Raw genomic sequence first — 16,188 nt, 5'->3', positions numbered from 1 at the left:
AAAAGTCTTGTTTTCTTTATCCCTCTCAGGTCTCTCATTGTGAAATACAGTGGTCTTATTTGTACAGGAGGAAAGCCAACACAGCTGATGCGATATGAAGTATGTATTTTCAATCTCTGGACCATTATAAACTCATCATTTAGAGCACACAGCAAATAATTTCACCAGAAGAGTGCATGAATCAAGTAACTTTAGCAGAGAGTGTGTGCACACCAATGCATGTGTGGCAAGGGAAACAGAAATAACAATCAATTAAACAAACTGTCTATCCATTTTACACACTAATTATGAATTAAACATTCTAAGAAACTTAACATCAATCTTTTTTAAATTATTTTTTTCATTATGACAGTCAAGACAGCTCCCTGCACGCTGGGGAAGCGTGGCTGACTTATTTACCTACCTGGTACAACACCTTAATGGATTTGAATTCCCCTTTTCTCCTCTCCTACGGCTTGAGTGACAACTGACTAATAGGATTACAGGCTCTGTTCCAATAATACAGCTCAGCTACATGCCAGCAAAAAATGACAGCCTAAACCTGAATTACATGGCCTGGGAATCCATCCAATTATTAACTAAAGTAACTGTTATTACCTAACCTAATCAAAGGAGAAGCAGCTGTTAATCTTTGGTGGCCTGCAGTGTAGTAGCGGTCAGACTGGATGAACTGTCTTTGTACTTGACTCCTCTACAGACAATAATTATGTCCTTTGTGATCAAGAAGGAAGGGCTTCCTAACCTTTCAGACAGAGGCAGCAGATGGGGAGCAACTGTTTGTGTGTTCGCTAACAAGATAGGGTGGATTTTATCAGGGTTTGGCATCTGTGGCACCTGCAGAAGCACCACTTACCCAATGATACACTGTTAGCAAATTTGAAAATTAGCAGACTAAATAGAAAGTTCAAAATAATGTTTTAATCCCATTATCTGACATTTGGTACAGAAAAATACACACAGCTAAAAAAATCAAAGCGATTTACACATATGCCTCATTATACCTAATGCGGTCAACAAAGAAATGGGTGACAAGGCCAACTGACCTGTGCTGCTACTTTGCTGGGTTTCGTTTAACCCATTAAAGCGGTTAACATAAACTGCATGCTTCTGAAATAAAACCAAATCAGGAGAAAACATCTAGGATTTCTTTATATAAGTCAGTAGGCAATACACAGGAACACAGAGTGAAATAAAGTGAGCATGAATTAATAACAGCTTTTGGTTTCTGTGTACAGTATTCCAGGGCAGAGGTGAGACCAAAACCTCTGTCCTGGGCTGCTGCTCCCCATCACACAGGACATTCAGCAAACTGGAAGATTTGTAAAGCAGAAGATACAAGGGCGGAGAAACCTGCCTCACCATGAGACGCAGGAGAAGTACAAGTTAGCTTATGCTGGGGAAAGTAATAACATGATGGGATCACAGTGTGGAAGTATCTGACTGGGAAGAAGATTTCTGATAATGCACAGTAACAGCTAATGTTTTGAAGCTGAAAGTGGATGAGTTCAGTAAGAATAAAATGATTTTTTCAATGCCAAGAGTAATTTATGGTGAGCATAATATACTTAGGATATAGCCGACTCTCAATCATTTGAAGTTTTTAAATCAAACCTTATTATCTCCTAGAAAAATATGATCCTAGCTAAATCATAATTTATTAATTTGGTGCAAGAGTTATTGGGTGGAATCCAATGTCCTGGACCAAAGTACTCACTTCCATACATTTCTCCTGTTAAAGCATTATTATTGGTTAATAAGTAGAGCAGAATCAGAAATAATGCAGCTTTAACAGCTGAAATGATTTAAGGCCAGCTTTACCATCTCTGTTCTCTGTAACTTCAGCACCCCACATTCTGACCATCTGAAATCTTTTTGAACTTAAATTCTCCCGTGTAAACCTTCCTTCTAAGACCAACCTCTTTCTATGTAGATTTAAAAGAGTATTCTCCTGCATTAGCCAAAAGAACACTTTCTGTTAGTCCTGCCTATTATGTCTGAGTAAGAAGCTGACCTGGAGAACCTGTCTGAACAGACCTCAGGAACTAAAACTGTTCAGAAGAAACTATTTCTGAAGGAAACCCAAACCCTTTGAAACATTCTGATTTCTGTTTCTGAAAGCACACGCTGAACTTGTGCAGCTCTATTCTACACTTGTTGAACTGCTCACTGATGGAAGAAATAACTAATTAGTAAAATACAGTTAAAAATCCATCTTCAGAATTTTCTTCTTTTCTTTTATCTCAAGTTTTAAGATTCTATCTAAAATGCCAGGGGCTAAGAAATACAGTTCAAAGCTACCTTAGAACAACAAACTGGACAACTGAATCCTGAGCTGGCTCCTCCTTGTTTCTCCCCCAACACCCCCACCCCCCCCCACCCCCTTAAATACACAAGTGTTTCTTCATGCACATACAAACCATAGGTACATTTGTGACGGCAGATAAACCTACACTCTTTGATTAGTCCTCCAGACATATAACTTTATACAGCGAAAATCACTGCAGAGTATACCAAAATAATAGTTTCTATTAAAATAGGCACTTTTGTTCCCTGCAATACTTCTCTCTAGTGAAATCAGTATTACAGCAACAGCCCATTCCACCTGAAAAATCTCAAACGGGTTTTCAAACATGACTGACTTTGCCCACAATAGAATTTCAAGCACTGAACCTCAATGGGAAGGTAGTTCAGGATTAAAACATGAGCTGGAATTGGCTCAGAAGCATTTTCATACCACTGGGGGGAGGTATTCATTCCCATTATGGACTTATCTATCATGTGTTTGCACCAACTCCTCCCTCATGCATTTGCTCACACGTTAAAGCCCCAAGCTCTTCAGGTAATGCTATGAAAGGCCACAGAAAGGAGGACTTGAGATATTCTTCCACCTTATCCTGCAAATCAAAGTGCAAACTCTGAAGCCTTAGAGCTGATTCTCAAGCCTTCAAGATGAGGCAGCTCCTCTGGTTTCTGCATTTAAACTCCGTACAGACTCATCTCTACGGCTTCATGCAGGAGAGGATGGTTATTACCTAGCGCTCGAGATAGCAGGTAGGTAAAGCCATACTGGATAGGGCTCCTTAATGGATCACTGTATTATTAAGATGAACCAATTGACAGGATTAAGTTCTGCAGAGTCTTTTCAGTTCAACAGTAAAATCACAGAGAGGCACTCAACACTTCCTGTGACAAGGACAGGACCCTCACAGTCCTGTTTGTGTTGTTTCAAGACTCAGTGAAAGCTGTAAAGAAAAGACAGGTAAAATACTGAATTCCATGTTACCTGTTTAGCTGCTTTCACTCATCCTAAGCAGTGTAACAGGAAACAGATAATACTGCTTTGAAAAATAAGAATTGTCCTTGTAGATATTGCAAAGACAGCACTGAGCATTGTGCTTATTAAAGATACATGTTTCTTCTATTTAAAAATACCAGGGCATCTAGCAAGTGCATCAATTACAGGAGGAAAGGAAGGATAAAGGTTTTCATCTCTAACACTGGGAACAACTGTTCCTAGATCCTCCATAGATGGACGGCTCCTTTAGCTAAGGCCATCCAGACTTCTTCTGAATAATCTCATGAACAGAAGTTCCCAAACAAGTATATAAAAAGCACAACTATATGATCTTGTCCTGTTCTCTCTCAGTAGTTTGTTGGACAAGAAATTGTCCAGTGAGTAGGAAAGTTAGTTACAGATCTCTTCCAACACTGAATCTTACACCCCTGTGGCTGTCATTTCACTACTGAAAGCAGCACTGATTTCAGCTGAACCTCAACTATGAAAACCAGTGCAAGAAAGCAAACCTAAAGCTACTAAAATTATGTGAGAGGAGACATAGTGAGAGAGAGAGTGATGGTTGTTTAAAGACCTGTAATGCAGTCAAGAGCACGTGAATTCTAACCCCAGCTTCCACACCGATTGCCTTGGGTACGCTCTTGGATCTTGTCACCCCTTGGATCACCCCATCTACAGGACTGCAACAAAAGACTGCAGGGCTGAGGAATAATGTGGGTTTGTGAAGGACTGCAAACATGAGAACAGACAACACAGACCCCTAGGTGATAATTCTCAAGTCGAAGTGATGGCTCAAATCAGACGTCAAATGTTAAAAATACTTTCAACAAAATATTTGAATAGATACACCAGAGACCTGTATGAAATAAAAACATAACTTCTTCATAAACTGTAACAATCATTACTTTATCATGATCTCTAAACTGGCACCTGCTCATTAGCAGAAATGTGCCTGCATAGGGCATTTTCTCATCACCGAGAAATCAGTGCCTGTACTTTAATGGTATTAAAATGTATCTCTTGTCTTGTAAATGCTTAGTGAAGAAACTTTGCATACTTAGAGGGTGTTTATATGTATATACATATAAATACATATATATACACCGCCATTATACCCATTCTGATATGATGTATTAGCTCTAAACTGATGTAGAAGAAAAAAAAGCCAGATCTGACAGTAAAAGGCCATAAGCAGTACAGCCTAAGTGCACGGGAAGCTAACAACATTTAACTGCATCCCAGAGAACCAGATACCAGCTACCCCCACTGTGCACAGAACATTAACCTCTGAATAATCTTGGAATAAGCACACTGCAGAGCTTATCTCTGAACTGAACTTGCCTTTTAATACCGTTTCCAGCAAACAAGTTAAAAAATATTCTGTGGCTGACCCCTACTAACATGTCCCTATTTATAAATTCAGCTTGAGAAAAAGGTTAATCCAGAGATTATAGCAACTCTGGGCTAACGAATTATTGATGATATAAAGCTGCCCTGTCCACCATACAACACATAACACCCATGTGACCTACTGACTCCTTCCTGGCAGTGACAGGGAAAGGCTGTCTGGGTAGGAAATGTTGTACAAAGAGCTCCTCCTGTGTCTGCCCCCAGCCTGCCCTTTGAACTCACTGCCACTGTGCTAGTGTCAGATCTGCTGCTGTAGTTGATCAGATTGTCTGATGTTTCTACTAGTAGTAGCAGCTTGGACCATATGAAATCAAGATGGTAGATACAGTACAATACCCCAACACTCCAGACTTTCAGCGTTGCTCAACCTCCTTCTCATCACTGTAGCTCTGGAACTGGCTACTGCAGGAGCATCTAAAGTTGAAAATCCACTCCTTCTATAGAAATACATTGAATATTTAGCTGAAATGAACCTTAAAGTTAGAACTTCTGGAAATCTATAAAAGTAGTGATTACTTTCCTAAAGAACAAAAACCATAAAGATGAAAGCACAGTTAAGACAGTGAGTGCATGTTTACTTTTTATACACTTTGGCCATAAACTGCCCAATGCCTAATATAAAAGGCAGCTTTTCAGTGTAAACCTGCACGCTATCAAAATCCTCCCCTGGCTAAGAGCCAAAAGGCACATATCACAGATATAAGGGAAAGGCAGTAGGTTACAGCATGACAGCAGCAAGGACTCCACAGGGTGTTGCGAGGGTGGAGGTGGAAAGGGCACAGGAGTGATGTGGAGACCAGGGGCCTTCATCAAGAGCCATGAATCTGCATTGCCAGCTGCTGACAGAGGTCAGCCCAGCCCTGGTCCTGGGACACTGCTGCTACTGCAGCCAAGCTCAGCTCCTGCTCCAGCACTGGAGACTGGCTGCCCCAAGCTGCACTGCAGAGGAGCACAACATGCTGAGAGCACAAACCACAGCACCTCATAAACGTGCCTGCTGAACTGTGGGCACGTGGCTACCTTTTATTGTTTCCTTTTAATGAATACTGTGCATATGTGTACTATTATTTTTCCTATAGAGCACTGTGTCTGATCGCAGAGTTTAAGTCTTGACAGGATATATGCTCATTACCTATGTAAATATCCTGATGCACCCAAACCAGGAGACCTGCTGCTGTAAGAAGCTCCGTAGGATAAAAAGCTGTGTGATTTCAGAGCACACTGGCACGTGAAGTGCCACAGAACTGACTGAACCTAATGTCAGAAAGACGAAGGCATGATGCTGCTGAGCAGCACTCAAGCTGAACAACACAGTAGCCTGGTTGTCCAATACAAAAATCAACAACATTTTAATGCCTGTTTTGAACCTAGCCATAACTAAACACAGAACTTTGACAATTAACATGCAAACTAATTTAGTGTGTAATAGCCTTTGGCATTAGAAGTCACATCAGTATTAACCGAATTAAAATCTTATGGAAGCATTTTTCTTCCACAAAATAAATGTTACTTCTAAACAGATCGATTAGTTCTATGGATGGAAAGGACAAGCTGCTGTTTCTGCCAGTAGTGTCCTCTAGTGGATGAATGGGAGATACTGAGTAAACAAGAAAACAGAAGTGGGCTGTGCCACAAAAATCATTGTCCAGCAAAACACAAACACCTCCTGATTACAAACATGCCTATAAAGTTTTGGCATCTTGACCAAGCTTTTCATTACTACAATAATGCTTAAACAGAAATATTAATTAACTTTTTAAAGCCTCAATTAAGACTGAGAAATGAATCAGTTGTGAGGCTGTATGGAGCAATTGGTTGTGTGTGTTAAATAATAGATAATATATCTCTGTGTGTATGCAAGTGACATCATAAAATACAGACAATGTGGCTGTAATTTGGGTAAAGCCACTAGTCCATGACTTAGGTAAAATCACTAAACCAGTAATTTCCTCCCTTTTTGATATTTAATGCCCTATGATGCTTTTTCTGAAGTAGTTAAGAGGGTGACAAATAAGCTGAAACCTCCTGCGGTTTCTCCAGCTCTCAATGAAAGCATGTGTCAGGCTTTATGCTGCGTTTCTTCTAGAGTACTTATCTTTAACACTTAACACTGACTAGGGACTGTAGCTTGCCTACAGAAATGCTCTGCTACTGAAATGACAAACCTATTCCATTCCCAGCTCATCTACTGCTGTTTTCCTCTCTCCATCTCTTCCTATATAAAAGCCAACCAAGATAATTTGGGATGGGGAGGAACTCATCACAGGTTTTGTTTAGGACCAGAGATTTCTGCCGTTGTCTTACTCTCAGCTGTTCCTCCAAAGACCAATCTTCATTTTGAAAAGATTACTAACTCACTGCTCCACCTGCCAGCACTCCTGCTTTCTTCAGATACTGACCATCACTGCCTCTAAAGAGCATAGGTGATTAACAGAACTAAGCTAAGCTTGGATCAGTTGTTTTCAGCCGAATTGTAGGTTTACAATTTGCTGCTTCCCATTCACCTTTGACAGTTTTCTTCATTTATGAAATAAACCCACAAACCTCAATCTGTGGCCTGTGTGCTTTAAAGCCGATCTGATTTTTCCAGTGACATAAACTAGCATAAAAATACACTACTGCTTAGCTTATGAATTCAAGCTTCCTTCAAAAGTTTGATATCACAGTATTTTGTCTAATATTCAAAGCAACAACGACTATGCACAGCAATAGTACCACATCCACTTCAAATATAATCAACAGCAAGGTAAGGAAAGCTTAAAGATATGTTACTGCCTTCCAGCTGGCCCAGGATTCTGTAATTCTGGAAAACAAAATCCAGCCTCTATATTCAGTATCTTTCAATTCTGTCCGTGATGGCTCCACTACTCTGCGACACTAAGGAACATGCAGCTACCCAGCTTCCCAAATTCTGGCAGCACCAAAATTAAAAGTGTAAGAGTTTGGAAATCACAGCTCTCACTGTATTCTTAAGGAAGTAACAGCACTGAGTATTTACAGCATAGAGTATTTGCTTCTAAACTGTATTCTGTCTGCATATACATGCCATATATATCTATATAGATATTTACACACACAGCAGGCAATTTTAAATCTCTGCAGAGACTACTGAAGAAATTTATCATGAACAGTACAAAGGTTCACCCATGCTCCATTTAACATTGCTTTTGTTTCATAGCTTAGTTCTTCAACAGTTTCCTGGGTGAGATTGTTCAGTGTGCGGTGTCCCTGCCCATGGCAGGGAGTTTAGAACTGGATGATCTTAAGGTCCTTTCCAACCCTAACTATTCTATGATTCTATGATTAACAGTTTGTAATTTTATTGCTTTGGCTTTTGATGATTCAGAGTTTGTATTATTGGAGGGTCAGGAAGAAAATCAGGAGGAGCTGGCCAGGCAACCCAGTGTGCCTTCCAAAACTGGCCTATTAATCTTCACACTGGCTATGGTCACCATACCCAATGGGCCTGACAGTTTAAAGAATAAAATATAAATAGCAGGCCTGCCTGTGTTGTTAAAGCCAGCAACCTCTGACAGTCTACACAATGGGATAAACACCGTCTGTCTGCAGTCCCCATGTATTTGAAAGCTACGACAAACATTTTACTGCAATGTAAATAACTGCCATCAGGGCTGCTGAAGCAGGAGGCAGAAAAGTCTATCTCAAAAATCACAAAACCAAAACCATCGCCCAACACAAAGCAAACCATTAATGGTCACCGAGAGAGCATCAAGACTTTTTACGAGGAAGTATTGTAACATTGCTGTCAATAGCTCAGGTTCACCCATTTTGCAGTTACAAAACTACACTTTCTCTAAGGAAGTACATTTCTGCCCCCTGAAATCTGTTTCAAGTAAAGATCCTATCCTGAATTAGGAATAAAAATAAGTATCTTGAAACTTACCTTACTGAAAAGCAGCTACTTTTAAATTTGTATGAAGAGACCTACTAAGTTACTACAAGCACCATGGCCCAATTAATAAAAGCCTCCTACTCTCCTGGATCCATTTTACACTTTGACAACTTGAATCTGGGCTCTCTATTTTTGCTAAGACTTTTCCAGCACCTAGGGAGTGTAAAGGAGATTAATGGCACAGATACCCTCAACTGTACAAAATTATAGCATGTTTTCTGAACACCAGAACCAGTGGAATCCTGCTTGTTAGGGCTCTGTGCCTAATGATGGACATGGAGCTTAAGGTGTAAGGTTTGCTTAGGCTGGACATTTACTAAACCTTCCCCTATAGCCGCAGCCCTCTCTTTAGGAGTGTATCCGTAAGATCTTCTGTCAAATCACATCGGAAAAGGACTTTTAAAACCTGGATCCCCACAAAAAACCCTCTATAACATTTGGGAAGACCTTTAGGGAAGTGATGTTCTGTCAGCAAGTCTAAGGATGACCACCTCAGAGGCAGTAACCTCTGACTCAAGTCAGGTTCACAGCCTTAGAAACGTATGGGCTTCAGCCAGCATGATGTCTAATGTCTGTGCAGTAGAAAACTATTCCAGGATTTTAATTAGTAAATCTTCACTGAGGGAGAGAAATAATATAAGCATAAGCAACTTCAAACTGTACCTGTAGTCATGCTAACAGGACGGACAGCTTTAAATATACTGGTTTCTGGAAGTGTTCTCTATCACAGGATATCTCTGTATGCATGTTCCAGTCAAACTCGAGCAGTTAATCCTTGCACAGCTGAAACACACTGCTGCCCTCACTGATGGATGTGTGCAATTAGTCCCATCAAAGAACGAACATGTATAAAAACAAAAGAACTGAGGCAGAAAAACTGCTTTAACCCTGCAGTTTCAAACATCAGCACTGCCTTCTTTAAGAGGATACAGGAGTTCTTTTAGCATCAAAGGCCCATTCATGGGAGATCTTAAACTGAGTGTTATCAATCTTATTCAGAGCCTGAAGAGTCCCACATGACTATCTGCCAACACCAGGCCAGGCCTTTCTTGTAACACTTGCATGCATTTTGCTGTTGTGTCTCTGCGTGTGTTTGGGGTTTTGATATACTTTTAAACAAAGCAGAGGTGAAAGTGACTCTATCTTCTTGCTAGGACTTCTGCTGGACAGGACAAGAGACTGCACAAAACCCAAGGACTGCCTTCCAGCAGTCAAGAGCCCACCCAAACAAGCACCTGAGCAGTCCATGTTGTAGGCACACCTTGAGGACGGCACACCATCAGGATCTGAGCCTCCTGCTTGATGTTACTAGCGAAAGCAAGGACACATGACCTGAGGGGTACAAATCTCTTTAAAACTGGAACTACGTTGTGATTTATGACTTTGTGGTACCTTTAATGTTTACTTAATTAAAATGCACGTGAACCACAGGCTGCATGCAGTTAATGGGCATACTCCATCTCTGATCCTCAAAACCTGCACTTTGACTTGCTTACTTGGCAAATGCCTTCCTGGCAGAGGGTTCAATACTTCTAGTGCTTGTAGAGCTTCATCCAATGTAAGCCAACATGTACAGATCCAGAAGCGTCTGGAGATCTAACAACCACTTGAAGGGAAGCAGAGCAACTCCTCTTTCATTTATTAGCACTCAAATCATACATCAGATTTAAAGTGAAAGTCATAGATTTTTGCCTGCATGGGAACCAGCAGCAGCCTATGAATTCTGTGTTCGTGAGAAGCAGGTAAGGTGCTCCAGCAAACAGACAGGACTTCAAAAAGTACAGTGGTTAAGAGCTATCCCTGCCTGAGAGACAGATCTCTCAAATTCAAGTATCTAAAAGATTCATAAAAACCTTTTTGTTTAGATTAAACAAACTCTTCTTGCTATACTGGTGAAATGACTTAGCCCCAAGTGCAGACCACTTATGTCCAGCAGAGCAGGAAGGCCTGCCAAACAAAAGCAAGTCTGACCACAAAAATCAAGCATACCTCATCCTAGAACATTCTCACATTATAAAAGAAGTTCAGAAGTGAGAAAAAGCCTTGTTCATTACCATGAAACACAACAGATTACTTCCAAAAAGTCTGATTTGATTCTATCTGTTCTATCTAAAGCCTAGTGAGGCAGGGCTGCCCATTTTTCCTATGTGGCTTTTCTATGATTGAAATCTGCATAAATAATACACCCCCATTCTTTAATGCTGTTCTAGCACAGTCATGGAACTTCTAATGAGCTGAATAACCCTTTCTTCTTGTCAGGAAATGTAATGGTATTTATTTTCCTTACTTACTGTGACCAACAGCAGCTCAGCATTTTATTTCACTGATTGTAAACCAAATCTTTATTTCCTGGTGAGACTGTATAAATACATTTTTCTGTCAGTGTAAACTACCAACAAAAGAAAAATGCAGTGTTGCACAGTATGACTGAAAAAAGAAGGGGTTTGGAGCAATTCTATTTTCTAATACTTTTGCCCGACTTTTCCTGAGCATGAAGAATTTCTAGTAAGTGGCAAGGATCTATTGTAGTGAACTCTGTCCTCCCTCAGGGCAATTCTTTATTCAACCCAGGCCATTAGCAAGGGTAAATCAATGTTATCAGCTCACACACACTGACAGCTTGTGTGGTTCCCACTCCCTCATTCCTCCCTCCACATTATGGTATATTTTTATGCTCTCCAGGGAAATTCAATTAACAGTGTCAGTCTCCTCCTCCCACTCGATGACTGACACCATCAAGATTCTTTTCACCGCCCATTGACATGTAAGATGTGTCTGCTGATTTCCTGACTCCCAAGTTAACAAGAGAATTACTATCCACTTCTATAAATGACTACGTATGATCTGTGCTGTAAACACAGTGACAGCTATTGAAATCAATATTTTCCGACCTTATTGATTAGGACACTCGGATATAATAGTACTTCACTACTGGCTGAGCAATGTTTCGGGGGTGAAACTCCAAATCAACAACAAAATAAGGCATGTCTATTTAATACTACCAAATTTATCTTTTCGTTCCCCACTGCAGACTCCACAGGCAGTAAAATGTTATGAACAATCAATGATTACCATTTAGCTGTAATTCATGGCTCATTTAAAAATAAAATGTCAGAAAATATCTACAGCTGAGAGGCTGGATATAACACCACTTCCCAAACCAGTTTCCAATAATAATTCAGGTAACTTTCAAAATAAATGTACCTTTTTCTAGGCTTCATCCAACAACATTATTTCTGTATTTTGAAATAAATCATGAATTTTTCAATAATTAACAAACACACTGCAAAGATCTGAAAATGTCATCACCCTTTTAAAAACACTATTAAGCTTGATCAGCAGCTGAAAGTTTCTAGCAGAACACATGTCTGAATATGCATCTGAGGCAGCGTTCAGTATTTAAAAGCACATGCTATTAGCAATTATGTTCCATATTGACCAAGCTGTGGAGAGCATCAAGCAGAGCACTCATCTTCACAGAGACCAACTCGGAACCACAATGATGCAACCCTCTCCTCAGATTTCATTAATTTGGTTTCTCTTGAGAACTCATTTTCATGATTACAGATACAAAAGAGAAGTATTTTCTAATGGTTAAAGAGAGAAAGAAACATAATGTTCCATTTGAAAGCTCAACCTAATGGAGCATAAAACCCCATTACAAGACACAAAGCACTCTGGCAGCATAGTGACCATGATGAAACAGTAAAAAAGATGCAAATGCTATGCTATCAATTAAAAAAATCCCCAATATTTACCATGAACCAAGACACGCTGTACAAACACAGCACTTTGAAAAAGATCAAAACAGAAATATCCCATACATATGCACATAACAACTTCATCCTACAGACCTACCAGCTTAGTTGTACTCAGGGAAAACTCAACAGACCTGTGCTCCTTCAAGGCTCAGCCATAACACCACAATACACTGGCTGTGACAGCAAAGCTGTTTCAATTCTTCCCTCTGTTCTCTGCTAATTGTGTGGGCCCCTTGTAAAAGCTGTTTGTGGGTATGCACTATAAATTGGATGACTGAAAAGGCCCAGGTTAAAAACAACCCTAATGATAATAATGGGTTCCACTACTTCCCTAATGAAGTCATTACCCAGATAATCCAGCATCATTCAAGCATGTTTTCAGCACTTCTGCAAGACTGCCTATATAAAATCTGATGTCTAAAGAGAAGCAGCCACTGCTTCAGTCACCACAGGAAAGCGCAATAGCAGACAGTGCTTGTTACACCAAGGTCATGTATTTACCAACATATCCCAACACATTCCCAAATCCAAAGAGGTGACATTTGAGGGCAACACAGTTCAGGTTAATCATAAGTTATACAGTAATAATTACAATACCTGTTTTTCCAGAATACGAGAGATCTCTCCCAAAGTCCTGTCCAGAGCAGGAACCTTGTTGTTCCCCAGCGAACAGCTGTCCTGCATTTGGAGGTGCTTTACAAGGTCTTTTGCTAATCGTTGTAACCTTCAATATTAAACAGACAACAAAGAGCAGTTAAAGGAAAAACTCTCCTGAGAATGAGAACTTTCATCTTTGGAATCAAACACTGCAAACTGAATTTCAATAAAGCAATCATGAAAATCTGAGTGGAAGTACTAGATTTGCCAATACTAAACAGCATGTAAAATATGCAATACAACAAGGAGATACAGTCAGCTTGGAGTGTCTGATATTTCACCGTTTACTTTTTCAGGGAAATGGCACAGAAATAGTGTGAACAGTACAGCCACGAAGATGCTTCTTTATTAGCAACATGTTTGTTTCTATTGCTCAATACAATTCATTTCCCTACTCTCCACGGTTCATCCTGCTAGTTTCCGCCATCTACATTTTCAACATGGTTTTATCCTACTTTCCTTCCATCACTCAACCCTTTCTCCTACTTAGCCGAGTAGTTCACTCTTGCGATTAGTAAGGGAAAAAGAACAGCAGACTACTTGGCTAATTTCTTATAGGCATCATAAAAGAAATGGCTCTTTATGGTTATTTGAATAAGTGAAAGGTAGTGACTTTGCAGACTACCTCAGAAAGGGCATTTAATTAACAAGGGTCAGTAGTGAAACCAAAACGCAGAGGTGGGAGTGATACAACCACACGTGAGTTAGGATTCATTTCAGTTTTACACGCCTACCTCTGAGCTATTCACCTATACTCTCCTGCTAGGCAATGAGGAGAAATGTGCAGTTCCGAGGCACCATTCAGCTCATCCTGAAGTATAAAAAAAGCAGTCCAAGCACACTCATAGTATTATCCTTCTTTACCTTGAATGGGAAGACAGTAGCTAGCTCAGATGCAGACTTCCACATCTGTAGATGTATTAACGGTCATGATTAAAATGCTGAAGTCCCTTAACTGGAGACTGAGAGAAAGAGCAAGGAACTACGTTCACTACTTCCCATGTATTTGTCAATCATTGCCTTAATATCTGCTAGTGGCTCCTCTTAAATGACAGGCTCAGTGCTTGGTGGACCTTTGGTTCGATCTTTTCAGTGACTTCTACTGGAAGTGGGACCAAGCTGGTAATTGATCAGTATGAGTGGGAAAAACACTGTTGTGACTTGAAGCAAACACAGCTTTACCACAAGGAAGAGAGAGGGGAAGGATATTCAATGCCTATCAAAAAATGGGAGATCATCAGTGTAAAAGGGCCAGGAAGCATTCACAAAGTGACCATGGAGTAATGACAGAGAAAATTACATCAACTACTCTCTGAGAGAAGAGAAAGGATGGAATGCCTGGGGAATGTACCACAATAGTCACATGTAGTAAAAAAATAAGATCAGAATACTCATTTGGGGCAAGAATAGAGTTTCCACTTAATCACAGGAAACAGGTATCCTACACCTCTTCTTTTTACATATTAAGGGCTTTGTTAAAAGCTTTCAAGAGACTCTAAAAATACACATATGTTTTTAAAGTACAAATAAGAATTATTTGCAGAATTTTGAGTCTTGGACTTCTTATCATCTGGTCAGCTGAATCCACTGATATTCAGCCAGAATTCTTCTATGACAAGAAAAATAAAGGGAGATTACGTCCTGATGAGATTTTCTGCGCTGCTATTTCCTCTGCGGGCAATGAGGTTGGAGGAAACCTCTGTCTAATGCAGAAAGCCATGAGCTAAAATGGGAAACAAAATGAAAAGCCAAAACACAAGTAACTGGAGGACTTGGACAGTAAAACAGATGACCACTAACTCTGCTGAGAGTAAGGAGTGGATTGCAGCACCACTGGAAAGTCAAATTGCTGCAGTCCAGACAGATGATCTAGAAGCAGAGGATCTCAGGTATCCTCATAGAATGTCACTGACAATGGCAACTGCCTTGGCAATATCCTAATGCATTAAGCACAAAAGAGTTTCTCTCTGAAACATCTACCCAAATTCCATGATTAAAGCATATATAAAGCACTGAAAAAAAAACCACCACACCATATTGTAACTTCATCTGATAGAAGACAGCAAGACAGGTTTCCATTTGGCTTCATTTAACATCAGAGGAATAGCATTCAACTAGGATTAACCACAGGGATAAAGAAAGGGACTTTCCTAATCTACATCAGGCATCCACATACAAAATGTGTCAGGTTTATCAAAACACTACTCAAATAGAAAGTAACCATATTACGTTGTTACTTCTGTTGACAAATTCCCTTTTTTCTCTTCAAAGATGCTACGCAAGTGACAATTCCCGCTGGGATTGTGTCCTCAGTTAAAACTGCTGTACAACAGCTTCCCTCTCCAGGAAAAGCTCCAGCTCTCCACTTCTTCTGAAAGCCTGTTTGGACACTTTCACCAAAACCCAACATTTCTAAGGGTGTGCTTGGCACCACACAGTAAGAAACAAGAAGAACACATTTTTGGTTCTGCCACATTAAAAATTACCTCTTACATCCCCTTATCCTGCTGTATGTTGGTCCTCTGCCAAAAAAAAGGGTAACATTTGCTATGTGATCACAGGGGGAAGGGAAGTAAAAACTCCCTCCTCCCACTGAGCAAACCCTGGAGAAATCATTTTAATTTAATATCCCTTATACTGACTTCTTGGCACTGTCAGAGGCATAGGAATAACTTTCTGACTGTTTCAAAGCACTAGAAATCTACGCAAGATGACTTGTTCTTGGATATAGAATTTATCATCGTTACCGACGATCTGGAAAGAGAAAACTCGCTGTACATGCTGTACTCCTTGTACACTCTTTGTATGCGATGCAGACTGATAGAGCATGGTATCAACACCTGATCCAGCGACTATGTGGAAATACTGCTGAGTCCAAATCCAAACATTTCAAGACAATTAGTTAATCTCCCTTCGGTCCCCCAATTTGTATTCCTCCAATGCAGGGAATGATAAATAACTGGAAATGTTCTGGGCTAAGTAAAAGGGAAAGTTAATGACTTTTTATCTAAAGTTGTTGACATCTCCTTAAATAAGATTTTAATACTGCCACAACAGATACTTCAAAATGCAGAAGAAATACCAGAAAGGACATAGGCACTGACTGGTCTTGGAATGTTACCATAGTGTCAACTTAAATAAATATTCAGCAA

At 40.0% G+C, this 16,188-nt stretch overlaps 1 protein-coding gene across 1 annotated transcript in view; it reads right to left on the bottom strand.

Moving 5' to 3' along the window:
* Positions 1–16,188, bottom strand: part of SCAPER (S-phase cyclin A associated protein in the ER) — a 146,934-nt gene that overhangs the window by 57,343 nt on the left and 73,403 nt on the right. Inside the window, exon 23 of the mRNA XM_057424140.1 lies at positions 12,977–13,103. Coding sequence (XP_057280123.1) covers positions 12,977–13,103 — 127 coding nt within the window. The remainder of the gene's footprint in view (positions 1–12,976; positions 13,104–16,188) is intronic.

Source organism: Pezoporus wallicus, unplaced genomic scaffold (genome assembly GCF_028554395.1).
Source record: "Pezoporus wallicus isolate ANWC-B61680 ecotype Strahan unplaced genomic scaffold, APGP_CSIRO_Pwel_v1 contig_9449, whole genome shotgun sequence".
NCBI classification, from domain to species: domain Eukaryota; kingdom Metazoa; phylum Chordata; class Aves; order Psittaciformes; family Psittacidae; genus Pezoporus; species Pezoporus wallicus.
The sequence above is the reverse complement of the archived record's forward strand: the minus strand, read 5'-3'. Positions and strand labels throughout refer to the sequence as shown.